Genomic DNA, 22992 nt, shown 5'->3' with positions numbered 1-22992 from the left:
GAAAGGGATGAAGAAATCAATGACCCGGGTCCACGCAAGACTCTGCTGAAAGTTGCTGACATCTGGCAACCCTGGCATCCTAGCACACCCAAGGCTGACACAACTCCTACATTCCACCCTCCCACCTAAAAATATCACTCCTAGGAAGTGCATCACTATCAACTATGGCAGGCAGAATGGAAAGAAGCCATGTTTTTCCATCTCCATGCCGCACTAAAGACAATGAAAGGCAACTGTAAGCAATAAATATTACTGATGATTCAAAGACTTGGACATCAAACATTTTACCCACAATAAAAACTATTGGAAACAATTTCAAAAAGGAGGTCGTGGTAAAGATAAGAGGTAAAATGGAGATGCTGTTCTGAACAACTCGGTCATGGAAGAGGTTGACAGGAGATGAGGTTAAAATAGCAGTCCATCAGGGATCACAGGTGAAGGGCATAAGCATTCATTAAAGAGGGCAACAGAGAGCTTTAACCCCAATTATGGTGGGGAGACCTAAGACAACAGACTCCTACACTGTGAGAAGGTCCTAGAAGCCTGTCAGGCAGCATGCAGACCTCTCTCCCAGCCAGGCTGACTTTTTTCTTCCTCCAAGTTGTTCTGCATCCTGGAAGCCACTCGGAGACCAGGAGCGAGGCCCTTTTCATCTCAGCTGGATTATGGAATTGGCTTCCTGACGGTGATCGCCACATCTGTTAGTGTCTCTTATACAGCACCAGCGTGATCTTTCTAGAACTCAAATATGGGACTTCCCTGGTGGTCCAGTGGTTAAGAATCCACCTTTCAATGCAGGGCACGGGGGTTCAATCCCTCATCTAAGATCCCACTTGCCACAGAGCAACTAAGCCCATGCACTGCAACTACTGAAGTCTGCACGCCTAGAGCCAGTGGCTCACAACAAGAGAAGCCACTGCAGTGAGAAGCCCGCATACCACAACTGAACAGCAGCCGCCGCTACCAGCATAACCAGAGAAAGCCTGCCCGCAGCAACAAAGACGCAGCTCAGCCAAAACAAAACCCCACAAACGTGATCAAGTCACTGCCAAGCCTCACACATGCGAGGGCGACTAACCAGGTGGAAGGGCGGAGTTCACGTGGCCTGTGGGGTGCCCCCATCATCTGACCCCTACCAGCATCTCCCATTTGAATTTCCTGTCGCTTTCCACGCAATCAAAATTCATTCAACCCACAGTCCCTACTCTGTGCCGGACACTGTCTCAGATGAAAGGGATAAAATAGAGTAAGACAGTCAAAGTCCCAGTCTTCACAGTGTTTACATTTTAGTGATGGAAGACATACAATCAACAAACACCCAGATATGCATATGATGTTAGCAAAGGAGAAAGGCTAAACAGAAACGAGGAGGAGAGCGAGAGAATGAAGAGTGACAGGGGCTCAGTTGTAGACAGTGGTCTGGGAAGGCTCTCTGGGTGCTAATACCTGACCGAGACTGGAAGGAGATGAGTACAAGGCCACAAGAACATCCGAAGCAAAAATGGTCTAAGAAGAGGGCTTCCCCACCAAAAGCAGAAGCATGCTTAGACTTATCTGAGGAAAAGCACGGTGAGGCTGGAGTGTAAGGAGCACTGGAAAAACTAAAGGAGACAGTCAAAGCGGTGACTGCAGGCAGGGGGACAGATCACCCCCAGCAGGTGCTGCAAGCGAGATATGGCTCCCCCCTTACACTTGGCTCACAGCCCTTTGAATACATGTTTCAGGCCCCCGTGGTTGTGTGCATGCCTAGGACGCCCTTCCCCACCCCACAAATCTAGCAGACTTGTGCACATCTTTCCAATCTAGATGGGATGTCTCTCCTCCGTGAAAGCTTCTGGACACCCTCCAGCTGGCACCCCCTCCCTGGCTGTCTCAGCACCTGGAACAAACTGAACGGCAAACACCTATTTATGTGTCTGCTTCCCTGATCAGTCAGCGAGTGTATGAATCGCCTGTAGCCAACACTGTGCTTCTGTGCTTTGTGTGTATGAGCTGTGTGCGTGTGGCCTGCGTGTGCATACATAGCAAGCGGCCAAAATTATGTGTTGAGCTGAACTGCTGTTTGAACTAAAATATTAGTCATTAAGAGAGAAAAATAAGGGGGAGGGGGTTGGGGGAGGGACAGAGTGGGAGGTTGGGGTTATCAGATGTTAGCATTTATGTATAGAACAGATAAACAACAAGGTCCTACTGTTTAACACAGAGAACTATATTTAGAATTCTGTAATAAACCATATGGAAAGGAATATTAAAAAAAGTGTGTGTGTACACACACGTATAACTGAATCACTTTGCTGTATAAGAGAAATTAACACAACACTGTAAATCAACTTATTTCAACAAAAAACATTTTTAATAGTGAAAACTAATGTACACTTAGACATAAAAAATTATACTGTGAAAATTACTATATGTACAGGGAAAACTTTAATTGTATCCCCCAAATCTAAATATAAATGCTAAAGTCATAAATTCAAGAAGTATAGCCTCCTACTGAAAAGAGTAATAAAAAGAAGCTGCCTGTGTGGGGGAAAATATCGCATGTAGAGAAACAAGACAACAGGTAATTATGAACTCAATTAATTACAGGCTATTTCCACCCACGAACTGAAAAGGAATTTCCTCCAATGACATGGAATCTAGGACATCAGATGGCCCCATAAGGAACGTAGGCCATCCTGCCGAAGATCAGCTCCAGCTGGAGGCAGCTTCCCAAGGACATGACCAACAATCCCCATGCTGACTGGGGACAGAGGGTGACAGTGGAAACGCTCCTACCTCTGCATCCAAAGTGGCTGAAGCCACAATCAGTCGAAGATCCCCTCGCTTCTTCTGAATCTAAAAAAGAAGGCGTGCGGAAAAACAATGATATCAATGTTACCAATGATAACACCGTGACACAGATGAGATAGTCTGATATCTGAAATTTATTACAAAATAATCCAGCATGTGGAGGGGGATGGGGAGTGAGGAGGAGCTTAAAGATGAAACAAGACTGACCACAAATTGGTAACTGTTAAGTAACAGGTGAAAAGGCAGTTCATTATACTATTCTTTCTAATTGTGTGAGTTATAAAAATTTTCCAAAACAAAAATATTAAAAAAGAAAAAAGAAAGTATAAAGGAGCTTTAAGACACAAATTTGAATTTACCAAAAGTAAAACCATTTTTTTCCTGACACCTGGGTCTCTGAATAGTCAGAATCTGTGTATATGTACTTGAGTGCATGTGCAAGTATGAAAAACCAAACAATAATAACACCAAGACAGAAATATAGATAACTGGAGTGGATTGCCATTTCCTTCTCCAGGGGATCTTTCCAACCCAGGGATTGAACTCGGGTCTCCCGCATTGCAGACAGACACTTTACCATCTGAGCCACCAGGGATGTCCCAAAAGATATTAACAGTTATTCAAAGAAAGAGATGAGCAATGGTCATAGGCGAAATGATCAAATAAATTATTGTAAAAAAAAGTGTAACAATGAGATTATTGTTTCATCCATCACATTGGCAAGCATTTATTTTCAGGGTTGGCAAAGATTCTGTGAAATAGGCCCGCTTATTATACCATTCCTCAGAAGGTAATAACAGAGTGGGATAATTCCTCACAAGTATCAGAAAGTTTAAATCTTTGGCCAAGAAATAAATTAATAATGAAAACAACAGCAGCAGCAGCAGCAGCTAGCATATAGTAAGCTATGTGCTATGCCCAGGTCTCTGCATACAGTTGTGTAGCACGTGCATTGCACAGAGAGGCTAGGGGCCGCTAAAATCCAGCCCACCCTCCCCTCACTCAGCTGCAGACATCCTCCCAATGGGAAAGGCACCTCACACTCTATTCATGGCCCTGTGTCAGGCACCATCCTAAACATTTTATATTATCTAAGTTTCACAACAAATGATGTTATAGAGCAGCTCTAAGAGAATGCTTAAAGGTTCTGCCCACTGCGGTAGCCACTAGCTGCATGTGGCCAGTGAGTCCTTGAAATACAGCCAGTGGGACTAAAGAAATGAATTTTTTATTTTATTCTGTTTCAACTAATTTAAATCTAAAGTGGCTAGTGTCTATCAGATAGGAAAGTAAAGCAGCAAAGAGGAAGAAGAAGTTGGTATCAGTCCCATCTGAGTGATGAGCAAATTCAGCTGAGTCAGAATTCAACCCAGGTAGTCTGACCCGGAATTCAGGCTTTTAATCACCCTGCTCTAGACTCTGGGAATCAGAAATTTCCCCAAAGAAAACAACCAGAAAATATAGGAAGGGAGAAGAGGATGGAAGTAAGGTTGAAACAAAACTGGCCATGGGTTATAACTGTTGAAACCAGGTTTTGGGCACATGGGGGTCATTAAACCCTTCTTTCTACTCTGGGATACGCTTGAAATCTATAATAAAAAGCAAAAGACAGAAAAGAAACAGAAATCCAACAGATTTAACTACAAGGGTGCTTCCTACAACATTATTTAAAATACTTCAAATCTGGAAGCCATATAAATGCCTAGCTGTAATGGAGGTGTCAAATGCTTTATGGTAGAGACATGTGACTATATAGCCATTAAAAATGTCTTTAGAGAATATTTAATGACAGAGGAAAATGATCCTTATGCAACACTAAGAGAATTATGCAAGATACAAGTGAGCACAACAACCCAATCCCCACTGGGTCAAAACAGGTGCATAAATACACACATAAACAGACACACAAAGGAGAAAGAAGAGAAGGACACATTCCAAAATTCTAATGGTAACTGTCTCTGCATGAGTAGGGTGATCGACAATTTTCATTTCTTTCCTCTGTATTTTGTTGAATTTTCTAAACTGCTACAATGACTTTACTGATCAAACAACAAACGCAACAAAAACACAAAACCAGAAGTCTGGCAGTAAAGCTATATACCTTTTTCAGCAGACCAATGGCAATGTCGGTGTACAAGGTCCTCTCGTGGGCTTCATCCAGCATGATGGCACTAGAATCAGAGGGACAATCTCAGTGGGCATCAAACCAACCACCACACAAGCCATCCAGACATTAAAGGAACTGCTGGGGATTTAGCCCCCATTCAATCACCTTGCAGCAAAAAGTAACACCAAGTACCTCTTTAACAAGGCAGTAACTCTAAAGCTAATAAAAATGGCCAATCAACTTTTCCTGGTAAAGAAAATGCTGTTATTTATTGCTACTTTTAAAGTTTTACCACCAATGGTGGATCCCAACAGAATCTAATACATGATTTTAAATTTCAATATAACATATAACCCCATAAAGCACATAAAAATTGAGATAAGGCCCAACCACCCAAAGACTAAAAATCTGCATAAAACAGCACGAAGAGGCATGTGGTCATGGCTATGCCACATGTGTACCAGGGAGTCAAATACGACATCCTTCCCCAGGATACACAGAGCCTGAGTGGGATCATTTTATATGATGAGCGATGGACAGGGACCCACAAGGAGATGGAAAATGTGAATAATTATTTGGGCTCTGCACGTTACATTCAACAATCGCTGCCCAGTTCTGTGCTGTGCCTCTGTAGTCACCCTCCAGCAAGATAAAAACAAGTCAACAGGTCGTTCAAATAATGACAGGGATTTTAATGAGCCCAGTTTTGACTCCATATATTCTGAAAAGAACATCAAAGGTTGCAACAGCCAAAGGAAGGAGAGAAGCTTTGGGAAAGCTGAGTGTGATCACGAATCCCAACTATTAAAAACAATTTCTCCTCAATCTACTCGTGTATTTTTGAAACTGTAGGAAAAATTATCACAGGAAAAATATACTTACCTGTATTTTGTTAATAAAGGATCAACCATCATTTCCCTGACCAGCATTCCATCGGTCAGAAACTAAAACACAGAAACACAAAGGTTTAGAAAGGATTCATTTACAGTGTATATTCATGACTTTCCTTCAAAGAGTTCAAGTCCAACTAAACACATTCAACCTCATCACCAGTGTGTGTATAAGACAATTCCCACTAAGGACTGGGAGAAAACACCCCCAAATTTTGGTTATCAAGCAATGGAATGGTTTCCAAACAAGATATTGAACACAGGACCCTCAGTAAGAGCTGGCAACTCTATTAGCAAATTTTACCTGCATTTGCTCTGTGAGTTTTGACCTACCCATTTCCTCTGAGCCTGGACCATGGGTACTGTTATGAACAGACAGTGCAAACCTGGGTCTGCCCAGGGGGATGCCACTGAGTCAGAGATCACGCTTCCTACAATGTCCCAAGGACCACCGACTTGCAGCTCTTGAGGTTATTAACCTCAAATTCAATTGATATTATTTTAGGAAGGCTGACTGGGATTGTGGTTAGGAACACAAGCTATCACATCCAGCAGCTGGGTCAGATCTCTGCTCTTCTTCTTATTAGCTGTGTAAACCCTGGGCAAGTTACTTACCCTCTCTGAGCCCAACTCTTCATTTGTAAAATGGAGAAAATAAAAGTATCTGTCTCACAGGATTACTGTGAGAATTAAGTGAGAGAGTACAGTGCACATGTACAGGGCTTAGCAAGGGCCCCAGCACACAGAGAGAGCTCAAGAATGTCAGTTATTAATATTACCATTAAGGATGAAGGAGTGCTCATGAATATGCTTTAGAAAAACGGAGTTAACAACTAGATGCTGTTATTCTTACCCCAAAACAAGTCAGTCTTTAACAAAGCTAAACATTTCCCTCACAGGCTCTATCTTAGTACTTTTCCTTTTTGTTTCGTTTTTTAAAGCCTATTTTTCTTGGACCTGATGCGAGCCACCACACATACACAGAGGAGTGCAAGTGAGAAGGTGCCACCAGCTACAGCTCATCAGTCGGGGACTGAGCGCCTGGAAACCTACCAAATGGAACACAAAACTTTTCATAAAAGACTCTCGAAAGAGTCATTTGATCATGTAATTCACTAAAAGCTTTCCAAAAATTAGCTAGTGTCGAAGTATTTGGTGGTACAGAAGAATAAATCCCTTACCTAGCAAAATGAATGTCAAAAGTAAGAAAATACAGACATTTAGAAAACAAGGTCCACATTTTTACAAATTACTGCATTTAGACCATCTATTTTCAGTTCCTCTGCAGCAACCTGAGAGGTAACTGAGATTCTAATAACCAATGTTTATTTCATCAAACCATTTTCTTTTTAATAAGTTTTTTATTACTGAAGCATAGCTGATGTACAATATTATATAAGTCACAGGTGTACAATATAGTGATTCACAAGTTTTAAAGGTTATGCTCCAATTATAGGTATTATAAAACACTGGCCACAGTCCCCATTTCGTACAACGTAACCTTGTAGCTTATTTTCTACATTGTAGTATGTAGCCCCTAGTCTCCTACCCCTGTATTACCCCTCCCTCTTTCCTCTCTCCACTGGTAACCACGAATTTGTTCTCCGTATCTGTGAGTCTGCTTCTTTTTTGCTGTATTCACTAGCTTGTTGTATTTTTTTAGATTCCACACATAGGTGATATTATATAATATTTGTTTTTCCCTATCAAAGAGTTTTCATTCATTGTTTCCAGCACTATCTGAGGAGACTCTGACTCGCACAGTGGTACGCAATAGACACTGCTGAGCTGACTGTACCCTGATTCTATGATGCTAATTATTTTAATAGTAGCAATGAGGTCAAAGAACACACATAAAATCCTTTATCATGTGAAAACACGCCAGCACTAATTAGCACAAATAACATTTGTGAATTCTACACTTTATCAATTTACACTATTTGTCCCTGTTTTTAAGTCTTTTATAGGTAAATTTCTATATTTAGACAGCTAATAACATTTGTGAATTCTACACTTTATCAATTTACACTATTTGTCCCTGTTTTTAAGTCTTTTATAGGTAAGTTTCTATATTTAGACAGCTACGTGGATTGGTGGGGAAAAACAATAAGACACACATGAGAAAGGACAGCTTTGAGCTCTGGTTCTGCCACCAATGGGCATGACATCAGGCAGGCCACTCAACCTCCCAGGCCCTCAGCCTCTTCACCTGAAGAAGCAAGGGCGTAACTCTACTTCCAAAGTCCTTTCTGGGCTAAGACGTGAGGACACAGCAAGAGCTCTGCACCTCCCAACACACTGATCTCCCTGAGGGCCAGGATGCTCCCATACATTTTCTGCTACGGCATTAGAAGCTTAGTCAGCAGCAATGGCTGTGTGTTTTTACCTCCCCTCACATAATCTTCCTCCTTATTTACAGAAGGAAAGCAGTTGCGAGCCTCACCTTAATTCTCGTGGCCAGCGGGCTGGTGCAGTCATCAAAGCGGATACAGTAGCCCACCTCATGGCCCAGCACCGCTCCCCTCTCCTCAGCCACTCTCCCTGCAACCTTTGGGAAGAAAGATCATGCTGAAAACAGAGACACAGAAATTACTGCCCAGAGCACATACTATGGAAAATCTAAAGGTCACTTAGTTTTTAAACACTATGCTGAACACAGTGGAAAATGAAAGGAGAAGGGGCAGGTTAGCAGAGAACTAGCGTGATAATCTTTACAATGATCAACTTTACATTGACTTGAGGCAACTTATAAGAACAGTAAGTATGGAATAAAAATAGAATCATGTAAAAAGGTTACAGATCAGGATCAAAGAAATAATAGATAAAATTCAAAAGGTCAAAGCCAATGAGAAAAATTTTAAAACACAGATATGCCAAAGTTATTTGAGCTACAAATTCAGCTCTAGATTTCCTGGTAGCTGAAGCAAAAAGGGAAAAAGAAGAAATTTCAAGATTCATCCTTTTCCTAAAGCTTTCTTTAGCATACCAACTAGGGACAAATTTCCACGTCTTCATGCCTTGAAATAAAACAACTTCCACTGGACCACGAAGGCAAAAGAACAAGAATGACCAAATTCAACACTTGGTCACCTTCATTTTCTCTTTGGAAACAAAAGAATAACATTTTCAGAGCAAGATATTCTAAAATGATTTGTAACAATGTCCCAGCTATGAAAACTACTAAAAGGGGAAATAAAGCCAAGAATGCAGGTTAAAAAATTGTTACATGGAAGATGAGATGAGAAAATTAATGAAGGTGCCAAGTTAACATAATAAAAAAATAAATAACATATTACGAAGACCATTTTTTACCTACCAATATATGACAAATGAAAGGTGAGGTAGGGAAAATAAAACAAAACAAAGGTGAGGGTAGGAAAGATAAAAAAAGAATCCAGCTGTAAGATCTACCACTCCAGAAGGTCATTCATAGGCTATTAACTTAATAACAGAAAATATCTGGGGACTTCCCTGTGGTTAGGACTCCAAGCTTCCAATGCAAGAGGTGTGGTTATGACCCCTGGTTGGGGAACTAGGATCCCACATGGCATGTGATGCAACCAAATTAAAAAAAGAATGAATAAATAAAATAATTGCTGAATACTTAAAAAAAATCAATTTTAAAAACTATCTGATAAAATGAATAAACATAAAAGTAGAAGAGCAATAACACTTAGAACTTGGTTTACCTTGAAAGAAAATATAGGGTTTAATGCTCATTATGTAAACTATCTAACTAAAAATGACCCAAAGGGAAGCAAAATTATAGCACTTTCCCGGGGACTTGGCCTACCAACCAACCCCCAGGCACCTTGTCTCCTCCTTTCACAGGTCCTGACTTTGGATCATAAGCTGACACAGGGCGTGTCTGAGGCAGAGCTTTCAGCATCAGCCATCGGGCTGCAGCAGCCCCAGGTCCAGGAGTCCAGAGGCTCCCTGCACCCAGTGCTGCAAGCCAAGCACACTGGGCGTTATCTGACCATCAGTGTTTAAGAAACTGAAGAACAGATGAGGATCAGAAAGTGGCTCTGCCCAGTGACTTGAAATTATAGATCTCAGAGGCCAAGACAGAATCTGTCATCAAGCAGCTGGTGTGCACTACAGAATCTTTCAAAACATCTTATGAAACCAGAAATTCATCCTACACTGCTCTACCTCTGGAGGTTTCAGCTCTCGATAACCAGTATTTCACCAGGACAGTTTTGTGATTGTTATTGTTTCAGTTCCAACCCTACAGATCATTAAACTGTAAATCTTAAAAACTGGCACAGAGAGTGTGTGCATACAGATACTAGAGCTTATGGGGAAAACCAGCTTGTAAGAGTGAGCATAAGGGAACCAACCTCTCCATAAAAATGTGATCATTTTATGAAGCCAAACATTTATTCATTATCTGTATACATCTGCTATAAAATGGATTTTATTTTCAAGTTCCTTTTTAGAAATTTTCTGTATGCTTACACCACTGGACATGTGAAAAGCCATATTCTATGGGCTCTTTTAGGGATTTTTTTTTTTTACCTCTACTGTATAAGTTCTATTCCCAATAAGCTCATCAATTAATATTACCTTTTTGATAGAAACAAACAGATATAGAAAAAAGGAGGTCGAAAGAAAACCAGGGACACTTTCCTGGCAATTCAGTGGTTAAGACTTCGCATTCCAATGCAGGGAATGTGGGTTCAATCCCTAGTCCGACAGCTAAGATCTCACATGTCTCTCAGCCAAAAACCCAGAACACAGAACAGAAGCAATACTATAACAAATTCAATAAAGACTTGTAAAAAAGAAAAGAAAGACCAAACACCAATGACTGAGCACCTCCTAAGGTGCTGTGCTCCAAGCTTTCACAAAATGTATCTTATTAAACATGCACACAGTCCATTGGGTGGGCCAGAGACCCTCATTTTTTTACAAAGCAAGAAACTGAAAAAATACAAGCTTAGCACTTGTCCTGAATCACAAGCCCAGGCAGGGCCTGGTCATGAAGTCAAACCCAGACCAGGAGTCCAGTGAAATGCTCAATAAGGAGCTGCCTCTCACTGAGATTAGGCAGTGGCCTGTGCCATCTGTTCTTCAGCTCTGACATCATTTTCAGATTTTAGTCTGCACACAAAGTACTCGTGGAGATGGAGCATTTCAAACTTGACAGCTCTATTAATACTACTAGGCTAATTTATATACTCTTTGTCCTTTAAGAGAAAGCATGTGGTTTCATGGAAATTATCCATGGCTACAGATTTGGAGGAAAAATGCAAACTGATTAAGAGCTAGGATTCCAAACCACAAACAGAAAAAATTGCTCGAATGTTTTAAGTAAGTGAATCATCTTTCATGACATCAAAGGTTAAATCTAACGCTGCAGTCAAGTTGTCAAACCACTACTTCAATTTTTACATACACAGAAGAACTTGGAAAATGTTCATCAATGATGTCTAACTAGAAGACAAGTAGAAAGTGAACTTTGGAGGGGAAAAATAATGAAGCAATCAAAACTTAATACAGAGGAAAAATAACTCAAGGAGAGAATTAACTTCTTGTCCAGGTAGAGATGTCAAAATACAGGCGTTCTGGGGACTTCCCTGGTGACACGGTGGATAGGAATCCAACTGCCAATGCGGGCGACATGGGATCGATCCCTGGTCTAGGAAAATGCCACGTCCCACAAAGGAAATAAGCCCTGGAGCCACAACTACTGAGCCTGTGTGCTGCAACTACTGAAGCCCACACACCCTGGACCCCATGCTCAGCAACAGGCGCGGCAACTTCAATGACAAGCTCATGCACTGCAGCAGAGAGTAGCCCCCACTTGTCACAACCAGAGAAAAGCCCGCACAGCAACAAAGACCCAGGGCAGCCAGAAATAAATATTCAAATTTAAAAGAAAAAATAAATTATAAAAGTATTACCCAGAGAGACAGAATTCAGCCAAAGAAATCCAGTTTCAAAGAAATCACAAGCTTAAGCTAAAACAGCTTAAAGACGAGACAAAGTCACAGCAGAGTCGAGGAGAAACAAGGTCTCAAGTGGACAGGTCAGAAAAATCAACCTGCGGACATCCTCCAGATCTCATAGCCCAGACCTGAAAGAAACTACAGAGAGGCTTTTCCCAAACGTGAAGACAAACCCCCTAATTTACACAATGCTACAAATGTCAGTTACAAACCTAAAGGAGCTTCTCCAGTATCAGGGCAGTACCAACAACACAAAGCAAATCTGAGTCACCCACACTAGAGAGACACTAGAATACTGCTCTACTCTCACTGAGGGAATAAAGAGGTGCTCAGTGGGGACAGAGCCAAAAATTACAGGAAAAAAGATTTACAGAAATGTGTCAGACTGTTAATTAATAAAAATACTATGTTATTTTCTGGGGTTTTTTTAATGTTGGTGGTACTATAGGGGTTTTTCTTTTTATATTATCAGTTTTTTAAATTTGTAATAAATTGTAATACCACCTCCCATTTTAAATATTCACTTCTCTAGTAGAGGAAAAACAAAATGCATTCAAAGAAGTGACTGTGAGATCCAAGTAGAGATGCAAAGAAAACAAAATCAAATGAATCTGACTAAAAACAATCCTGAACACTGTGGACAGGCTTGAAGAAATATCACAAAAGAAACTGGAAAGGCGATGGTCCCAGAGATAGAGATAAATACTAAAAAGACACAAAGGCAATCTAATATATACTTAATTGGTGCTCTTAGAAAAGAGCAAAAAAATAAATGGAACAGAAAAGTATGCCAAGATATAACGGAAGAAAACCTGCCCTGATATAGAGATTTAACATGAAGATTAAAAGTTCTTCCACATTTAAGAAAAAATGAGAACAATCAGCATCAAGACATATCCCAATGAAACAGCAGTACTACAAGCATTCAAGCAGAAAAAGTAAGCCTGGAAGGTGAGGGGGGCTCTGCTGGACCTCAGACTATTTCTATACAGCAATGCTTTAGGCCAAAAGGCAGTGTCTACAGGGCTCTTACAGAGTGCAAATCAAGAATTTTATATCAACAAAGACCACAATCAGACATTCTCAGGCATATACAATTCAGCCAATCAAGAAGTAAAGTGAAAAAAAAAAAAAGTGAAATGAGCAATTCAAGGTTGGCAAAACCATGGAAAATAATTAGCAATTATTAAACTAGAATAAAATGCCTGTGGGAGTTATGATTACAGAAAAGAACATGTACTTATAATCTTGAAATAAAAATTATAGTTCAGAATTTATCACAAATGGAGGAAAGAAAGGTGGAAAGAATAAGTGTGCTAATTCACTCTTCTAATAGGCAACTACCTATAACATAGTTCCAAAAATAAGTAACCTTCTAAAGCTTTCTGTAATCCTTTTTCTTTGCTTTCAAGCTTTAATAAATTCTCTTGTGCTGAACAAATACTTACCCAAAGTTCAGTACTCCAAAGTTCCTATTTCAATGCAGTTTCTTCTTTTGTTAAATTCAGCAAAAACAAATATATGGCTACAAGTCCATTTTTACAAAATTATTTCTATTCATCTAGTCAACTATTTATCTAAACAGAAAATGAAGCTTAAAATGATATTCCCAAATATTCACACTGTGTTTGCTATGTGGTGAGATTTGGGGTTTTTTTTCCCTAACTACTTTTTCTGTTTGACTTTAGTACTTTATTATTACATAAAAATTCATAATGTACAGGTATCAATTTTACAAAAATAATCAGACCATAGTTCTTTTTAAGCTGAAGAATTAAATTCTTGAGGAGCAGTGTCATATTCATCTGGAACTTATAGGAAAGAAGAAAAAAATAAATCACTAAAATAGAAGACACAGGCAGTCTTTCCAGCAAAAAGGAAACTCACCGTAACAGCAGCCACTCTTCGGGGCTGGGTGACTCCCACCACTTTTCCTTCGGCCGTCCAGCCAGCTTCTGCCAGGTACTGCAAATAAAACCATGTTTCAGCACACACCTGATACCACTTCACCAGAAATAATCTACCCCAGATGACCCTGGGTTAAAATTACTGAGAAAGGAAACAGCAGATGGTTCGTGTTTCAGCAGGTATTTTAAAAATTATTCTGCAAATGAGGGATCTGAGGTTTGGAAATGTGAGGTCATTTGCCTTAAGTTCATAGCACATGCATAATAAATTCAACATTCTAACTCCCTCGTCTTATAAAATGCCCCCATTCTTCAGCTGCCTCAAGGAATAAAAGAACTATCCATGGGTCCCTCAAAACACTGCTAAATCCGTAGAACAAAGAATTTTAAAGTACATACATAGTTCAATGAATATCAACTGTACAAAACATTTTTAACCAGAGTAAATAAAAATAATTACGATTTTTAAAAAGACCAATATAACATATATCATTGAAAAAAATTGGATTTTAAATGCATGCAAGCATTCCATTAGATATTAGTATACATTAAATTTGCTTATCTAATTTATTTATGTATTTATTTGCCACATACACCTATTTTTAAATTATTTTATTATATGCATTTTTTAAATCCAAAATGGGTAAACCGTGGTTAGCACAGGTACATGTTTTTGTAATGTCTAAATTGTTTTATAATAAATACATATATTACTTCTAAGAGAAACAAAAAGATTAAAAATACTGTTATATGTATCTGCTTATTTGTTCAAAAGACTAATAAAGGAAGGGCAAACTAGAAATTAAAGAGAATGGTCTTCCAAGGAGGATTGGTAGGAAAGGGGTGGAGAAAGGGAGAAACTGAAACGGGGAGCAGAGACAAAAAGCGGCAATGCTCTGAGATGGCCTTTGTGTGCAGCTCTGACTCTCAGAACTACAGTCACGCTGCATGTACTCTTCAAATACCCAAACAAATAGACGAGAAAAGCAACCAGGATGTCGAGGGAAACCAAAAAGAAATGCAAACACTAACAAATGACCCTATCTGTATTACAAATGAATAACTGACCACCCTGAAAAGGGTGGAGAAGAAAATCAACCTAGGATATTGGAAAACAGAATCTTGACTGAAAGTCAAAGACAAAAAGAACAGTACCTCAATGCTATAATCTAGTTAGTAAATGTTAGGGCTATGGGCTAGCAATTCTGGAGCTATTTTATGTGTTCACTACAGTTTGGCCACCTGATGCACACAACTGACTCGATGGAAAAGACCCTAATGCTGGGAAAGATTGAAGGCAGAAGAAGAAGGGGACGACAGAGGATGAGATGGTTGGATGGCATCACTGACTCGACAGACATGAGTTTGAGCAAGCTCAGGGAGTTGGTGATGCACAGGGAAGCTTGGCGTGCTGCAGTCCATGTGGTTGCAAAGAGTCGGACATGACTGAGCTACTGAACTGAACTGAGAGTTTAACAAATAAATAAATACACTGCAGACAATGAGAATGGAGTTTCTCACTATGGAAGAAGAGTTACAGATAAGGAAAGGCTAGAATGAGTCCTATGCCGTTGGATTGGAATCCATGCAGTATCAGCATAAATTCGTGATTTTTAACATATACACAGATAGGCACAGATATAGAATAAGTGTTTTTATGTAGGAATTTAATACTTCCCTAATAGCTCAGTTGGCAAAGAATCTGCCTGCAATACAGGATCTTCCTGACCCAGATGGTAAAGAATCCACCTGCAATGCAGGAGACCTTAGTTCAATTCCTGGGTTGGGAAGATCCCCTGGAGAAGGGAAAGGTTACCCACTCCAGTATTCTGGCCTAAGAATTCCATGGACTGTATAGTCCATGGGGTCACAAAGAGGAGGACACAACTGAGTGACTTTCACTTTCACTTCACTTTAATAAGTATATTATATATATATATATATAAAATATATATTATATATATATTAAATATATATAATATATATATACATAATACATGTACATAATTAAGGAAGGCCTAAGTCTGCCCACTGAGACTTATAGCAAAGACACCTCCGTAATAGTGAGCACTCTAGCACCAAAATATTGATTTTTAAACAGCATTTCCCAATAAGAGGAACCAGGGCTCCTTGGAGAGGTGGCTGACCCCAAGGTTAGTGCAGGAAAAATAAAAGATGAACATGAAACAGTTTCTGTTACTAGAAAGTAAGGAAGTGTTCAAAAATGAATGGAGTCTTTTAGAAAGAACACAAGAGCCAAATGCAAGGAGCTCCTAATGACCAAAGCTGGACCATTCCGACCAACACAATAAATAATTATAGCATTGGGTTTTAACCAATACAACAAAATAAATCACCATGAGTTCATACTGATATACAAAAATAATTGGATAAATAAATAAATGAAAGAGAAAGGACAGTTCTTCCTTACAGGAGATTTCACTTAATAAAGGCAGAAGGGAAAAGGAATAAAGTCATCATTAAGCAAACACCTGAATAACTGCTGCAGACGAGATCCACTGAGGGATGCTAAAACTAGGAGGTGGCAGTTTGAAAGGAGGTGAATATCTGAAGTTTAAAAATATCTCCTCCAAGATATCTACAACTACATTGAGAAAAACTTTATAGGTGAAACTTGGGACCTTAACAAAATGATCAAATTAACCTCACCAGAGATGAGACTTTTTAACATTTCAGCCCTCTTGACACAAGGCACTAGTAAGGACACATCATTTCTATGGGATTCTTGCCAAAAATGCAAGCTCATTCTCATCATGAGAAAACATCACATAAACCCAGACTGAGGAAGTCTATAAAATAAATGCCCAGTACTCTTCAAAAATGTCATGATCATAAAAGATGAAGAAAGACTGAGGAACTCTCACAGACTGCAGGAGACCAGGCAGAAATAACAACTAAATCCAGTGCAAGAATCTGGATCTTCTGAGAAAGAATACTGGTGGGAAATTTGATGACATTTAAGTAAGATCTACAGTCTAGCTACTGGTATTATTAATGTTCTACTTTTGATTACTGTACCATGTATGGGATGTGATGTAAGGGGTGTAAGGGAATTTTGTATTACTTTTGCAACTTTCCTATTAGTCAAAAATTAGCTAAAAATAATAATTAAAAAATGACTGTAAGGAACAAATTGTTTTAGATAATGTAGGGTTTTTGTCATAAAAACTGTGAGGGTTCTCTCTCTTACATTGAATACAAAATACTACCCATCACCCCAGTCAACACAAATGCAGAAAGACAACTATAAGAATAATGGCTAAGACTCACCAAGCACATCACTAAGTGTCAGGAACTGTCTGGCATGCACAACCCAGTTTAATCCTCACAACAAATCCAAGTCGGAAGGTACCAGCATCATCAACAATTTAGAGATGAGGAAACAAAGAGGTCATAGGACTTGTCCAAGGACACAGATAAAAATCTAAGAGTTGGGATTCAAGCTCAACAACCAAAGCCACATAGTTCAGTTCAGTTGCTCAGTCGTGTTCGACTCTTTGCAACGCCATGAATTGCAGCAAGCCAGGCCTCTCTGTCCATCACCAACTCCCGGAGTTTACCCAAACTCACGTCCATCAAGTCAGTCGGTGATGCCATCCAGCCATCTCATCCTCTGTCGTCCCCTTTTCCTCCTGCCCCCAGTCCCTCCCAGCATCAGGGTCTTTTCCAATAAGTCAACTCTTCATATGAGGTGGCCAAAGTATTGGAGTTTCAGCTTCAACATCAGTCCTTCCAACGAACACCCAGGACTGATCTCCTTTACGATGGACTGGCTGGATCTCCTTGCAGTCCAAGCGACTCTCAAGAGTCTTCTCCAACACCACAGTTCAAAAGCATCAATTCTTCAGTGCTTAAACCACATAACCAGGACACAATTCTACCATCCAAAATAAAACACACTCATTTGCAGTCAATCTCTTAGTAGCAGTGTTAAGACAAAGAAAAACTAAGTCTATGATAATAAACCTCACCATGATGCCAATCTCTCAATATACCTGAGATTCAGACTTCTGCTTGCTTATGGTTGCTGACAGGCGGAAATATAAAGATGCCGCAAACGTAGGTATAGTGCGGACATCGAAAGGCAGTGGATCTCAGTTCTCTCTGCTCTTTTTAAGGGTCATCAAATCTGGTCTTCTTGTTGAACAGTGGGATTAGGAAGAACTCCACTGAAAACTTTAATAAAAATTATAGCAAAAACTTGCTTTCACAGTCCACTGTTTTGACAGAGCTCTAGGAAAAAAATATCATCTAGCTTCCACATACAGTTTGTGAAATTTCAAAACTGGTGCAGGGTGCTAGGGCATGCTGTACTTTTCCAGGGAAAGATATTACATAAATCTAGCGAAATAGTTTGTTGACAAAAACTTGCTTCATATTCTTGCCATGACCTTCAGTTCCTCAGTCCTTCCAATTTTCCTATGCTGTAACTCATATTTAGCTCCACAAGAAGGTGGAAAATGTGACTGTCTCAGAGAAGTGGAACTGAGTACTAAGGAAAAAGAGGATAATCCACGGCAAGGAGAGCAGGTATTTGGGCCAGTAACATAATTAATCACAACCCTCTAGTCATTTTCACCAGCAAAGTTAAGAAAATTCACTTTTTACCATTTATTCCTTTGTGTTTTTTTTGCATTTTATACCATGAATGGATTCCCTATTCAGAAAATACAACGCTTATTTTAAAAATACAACTCCTAGAATTTCTCTGGCGGTACAGTAGTTGAGACTTTGCCTTCCCATGGAGCGGGTGCAGGTTCGATCCCTGGTCAGGAAGCTCAGATCCCACATGACTCATGGCCAAAAAAAACAAAACATAAAACAGAAGCAATACTGCCAACAAACTCAATCAAGACTTTAAAACTGGTCCACATTAAAAAAATTCCTCAAACAATACAGGTCCTTAAAAACAATTAAATTCAAATACATATGCCCTTTGACCCAGCAACGTATAACTACTATATTTATTCTATGAGTATACCCGTATGTGTATTAACTGCGATGGGTGCCAACTGACTCACAGCATCATTGCAAGAACACAAAACTGGAAACAACCTAAATGTCTACCGACTGGAATTGGAAAAATTAATGATGCAGAATCTATGCAACTAGAAAGAGGATGATACACTAAGTGGAAAATAAAAACAAGATGCATAAAACATGTATAGATACTACCACTTGAATTTTCAAAAGGGGAAGAATATATATATATATATATTTCCCTGTAAAAATTATCTTTCTGTGTAAAACCAAAAAAAAAAAAAAAATCTCTATCCAAGAAACCTATAGCATCAATCACATCTGCATAAAAGAAGTATCAGAAGACAGGGCACAAAGGTGGGAGGGAGGGGACATACATATATCTATGGCTGATCCATGTAGATACATGGCAGAAACCAACACAATATTATACAGCAATTATCCTCCAATTAAAAATAATTTTTAAGTGTTAAAAAAAGGAAGATAGGGAAATCTTTCTCTTTTTATATCCTTTTGTGTCTTTTGAATTTTAAACCCACGTGAACCTATTAAATATTCCCCCAAAATTAAAAATACTAAGATAAAACTTAAAAAAGAAACTCCCTGTGTTTGCTGCCACACTGCCAGGCTGGACCCCTCAGACCCCACTTCTTTCTCTCCTTCAGAACATTCTTTCCCTGGACTCAGCCCCTCAGCAGGTGCGCTCTGCTCCCTGGCAGCTAAGCCTTGCTGGGGCAACGACCAGATCGCTGTGCTGTACTGTATCCCTGATCCAGATATCTGCTACCCACCCCTGTGGGAGGACCACACGCACTGCCACCCTACTGCTATCAGACCTGGCCACGCCATTGGCTTTGGCTGATGAATGTGACAAGTGTCACTTCCGGTCCGCAGTTTTAAGCGCCAGCTCATGACCCTGTCGTCTACTACAAGATCCACAAGTCCCAGACAGGAGCTGCGCTGTCATCCTGGGTCCCAGTGACCATGTGGGAGCAACCCATACCTTGGGTCAGCAATCCCAAAAGACCACACAGTATGAGGAAGAAAGAAACCTCTCGGCTCTTAAGCCACAGAGATTTTCAGGTTCTTTGTTATCATAACAGAGTTTATCCTCAACTGACTAAACAATCACACCAACTAATTCAAAACAAACCAAGATCATCTAATACCATGTGGCCACTAACCTCTGTTCTACACTCCCCATCTCACCACTCTACACTGTCCTCATCGGTAACACAAAGATAATAATAACAGTGCCTATCTCACAGGGCCACTGAGGATGAAACAGGTCAGCATGTCTAAAGTGATCCCTTTATGTAGCACTTATAATTACTTATTGTTACTTGGTTTATTATCATTAATAACCAATAATTACTCAGAAATGTAACATGGCCCTTCTCCTGTGTCTCTACGAAACAAATAATATGCTAGGGTTTTTTTTAGCTGCTAAATACTCTTTATTTGATGCTACACATAAACCACACTAAAATGCCTTTCATTAAGTAAAAGGCAATATTTTAGACAGAGAATTTTAATTAAATTGGCATAGTTAAGACCAAAAAGATAAAGTGGACATTGTCAGTGTATCTTCAACCCTTGCCTTAACATACTAATTGAAACACACTTGAATCTTGCTCTGTTCTATGTAACAGTAAAGGTACTGTCTCAGTATTTTAATATATTAATATAATCAGTTCTAGAAATCTACATAACCAATCCCCTAAAGGGTTGGAGAAGGCATTCACCACCTCCGTGAAAAGGTTAACATTCCTTATTCGGTTAACATTCCTTATTCACATTCAATCATCACTTTAGAAGAGGAAGAGAGTGATAATACATATTGAGCCAGAATTACTATCAAAATTCAAAAAGCTGATCCTATTCATTTGGCCACAAACCAATCTTACTGAAATCAGGACTGTCCAACAGAAATATTCCATCAGTCATGCATGATCTGCATTTTAGTGTATGAGATCAATTTAAACATGGTACACACAAAAACTCATGAGACATTCCTGTTTCATAATAAATAAGACAGTGGCCAACGATTACTCATTAATAGCTTTTTTGAGATAAGTTAGCAAGTCTTCCCTTTCTTTCTTCTCTTTAATGTCAGCAAAGATCGTTTTTGTTCCAGGGATGTATTTCTTGGGATTCTCCAAGTATTACACCAGCGTCTCCTCTCCCCAGGTGATGCCCTGGTTCCTGCTGGCACTGGTGTAACAGAATCTAGCCGCCTGAACTGTCTTTCACTCAAATGGACATGAAAGTTCGGCCCAGTTTTGTGCTTGCCTCTCTTTTCCACAGTACGGCACTGGGCACACTTCTGAACAAAAACCTCCCAGTCCTTCTCGACATCACCCATTTTTAAATCATTCTTTCTTCGTGCACAACTGAGAGGTCCCTGCTCACAAGCTGAATGTCCTGCTCTCTCTACGCTAGGGTCTTGGTACCATCTAAACATATGTTCTCCCTCCAGGTCTCCCGTCTCCTCTCCTCTGCTGTCCTTTCCCTTCTGTCTACTATTCCCCAGCTGCACACTGGATCACCTGGGGAACTTTTAAGAAATACCTATGTCGGGGCCCCAACCTACACCCAGTATTGTGTTGGGCAAAAGCAGCTTTATTTTTCCCTTGTAAGAGTTCAAAAATAGGCAAAGCTAATCTACAGTGCTAGAAGATAGAATAAAAGTTATGCTTGTGTGTGTATGCTTGTGGGAGCAGGAAGAAACAGCAAGAGTCCAGAAGAGGACACAGGGGGCCTCCAGGGTGCCAGTGATGTTCTATTTCTGGATTTGGGTGCTGGCAGTACCACTGTATTCACCTGCGAAGGTTTACCAAGCTACAGTTCTGATCTATGATATTGGAAGTATACGTATTTTACACTTCAAAAAAAATCTGTACTTAAAAGGGAAAGAAAAACCTGCAAGGACTCTTATCCCTGACCACTTAAATATCATTCCTCACCCTCCAAGTCGAGGCTCTTAAGACACACTTCAACTTCACCCTGTTTTTCCACTCTTGATCCTACCTGACCACTCTGTTGAGCCCCAAACACCTCTGCACTCCAGTATCTCCACCCACAGTATTCACTGCATGAGACATCTTCCCAGCTGGCTCCCACTGATCATTCAAAGTCTATCTCTTTGTCTTGTTTCCCCCTTTCTTTCATTTCAAGATTAAATGTCATTTCTCTTACAAGACCTTTCCTGATCCTTCTTTCCACTTCTATCCACACCACAAATGATTTGGCCCTCTAAGAGAGATTTCTTGCATAGCATTGCATAATTCTATAATACACTGTTTTTATTCACAAGTATAGCAGCATCCATCTTACCCCTCCTCTTTCGCCTCTAATGCCGGAGACATGGGTTTGATCTGCAGTCCGGGAAGATTCTACATGCTGTGGGGCAGCTACGCCCATGCGCCACAATTACTGAGCCCATGTGCTGTAAAGCCTGTGCTCCATAAAAAGAGAAGCCATCGCAACGAGAAGCCCGTGCACCATAGCTGGACAGGAGCCCCACCTGCTGCAACTAGAGAAAGCCCGTGCACAGTAATGAAGACCCAGAGCAGCCAAAAAGAGAGAGAGAAAGTGTTGCAAAAACAAATAAATATATACTCACCTGTGGAATCTGTGTGCTTTTCCCACATCCTGTTTCTCCAACGATCACTACTGTCTGATAGTTTTCTATCAAGTATAATATGTGATTCCTCAGCTGAAAAGAAATACAACCAAACAGTGTAAGTAGACATACATTTTCTCAAAAGACCTAAACAAAGATATTTAAACATTACGAAATGAGCTATTTGCCAAAGGAAAGGACATATTCAAAAAGAACTACCGAAACGTATTCCTAATATCTATCAAAATGTATCTCAGGTACTGTTGGTATCAGTACAAGGCAACACAATTGCAACTGAATATAATAACTTATCAAAATATATAATGCACATACTCCTGGATTCAAGCATTCTACTTTTAAGAAGTTATCCTGATACATGTGAACAAAGATGTATATACAAGCATACTCATTGCAGTGTTGTTTGTAAGTGCCAAAAATCCAAGCAGCCCATATGTTTATCAACAGGGGAGTGATTGAACAGTTATGAAAAGACTCCAATAAGGGAATAACATGTAGCCGTTAAAAAGAACAAATGCCTATTTGTACTGATGCGGAATGGTCAATGAGGTCTGCAATGGTAAGAAAGCAAAATGCAGGACAGTGTGATAATACATTACTATTTATGTTTTTTAAAAAAGGGTAAATACATATATGCTTCTTTACATATAAACTACTTTGGGGAAAAGCAAAACAAGGCACTGGTAACTGTACTGTC

The 22992-nt window shown here is 39.8% G+C and overlaps 1 protein-coding gene across 3 annotated transcripts in view; it reads right to left on the bottom strand.

Moving 5' to 3' along the window:
- The window catches only part of DHX35 (DEAH-box helicase 35), a 68286-nt gene that overhangs the window by 34949 nt on the left and 10345 nt on the right, over window positions 1-22992 (bottom strand). Inside the window, exons 3-8 of one of the 3 annotated variants that reach the window (XM_052650544.1) lie at window positions 22278-22370; window positions 13632-13709; window positions 8234-8338; window positions 5783-5844; window positions 4895-4964; window positions 2779-2838 (exon numbers count right to left, since the gene is read on the bottom strand). In XM_052650544.1, coding sequence (XP_052506504.1) covers window positions 2779-2838; window positions 4895-4964; window positions 5783-5844; window positions 8234-8338; window positions 13632-13709; window positions 22278-22370 — 468 coding nt within the window. Of the gene's footprint in view, window positions 1-2778; window positions 2839-4894; window positions 4965-5782; window positions 5845-8233; window positions 8359-13631; window positions 13710-21988; window positions 22116-22277; window positions 22371-22992 lie in introns of those variants that run through there. The other 2 variants (XM_052650546.1, XM_052650545.1) reach the window with 2 other exon arrangements.

This window comes from Budorcas taxicolor, chromosome 13 (assembly GCF_023091745.1).
Source record: "Budorcas taxicolor isolate Tak-1 chromosome 13, Takin1.1, whole genome shotgun sequence".
NCBI lineage: Eukaryota > Metazoa > Chordata > Mammalia > Artiodactyla > Bovidae > Budorcas > Budorcas taxicolor.
Note: the sequence above shows the minus strand (reverse complement) of the source record. Positions and strands in the feature narration are given on the sequence as shown.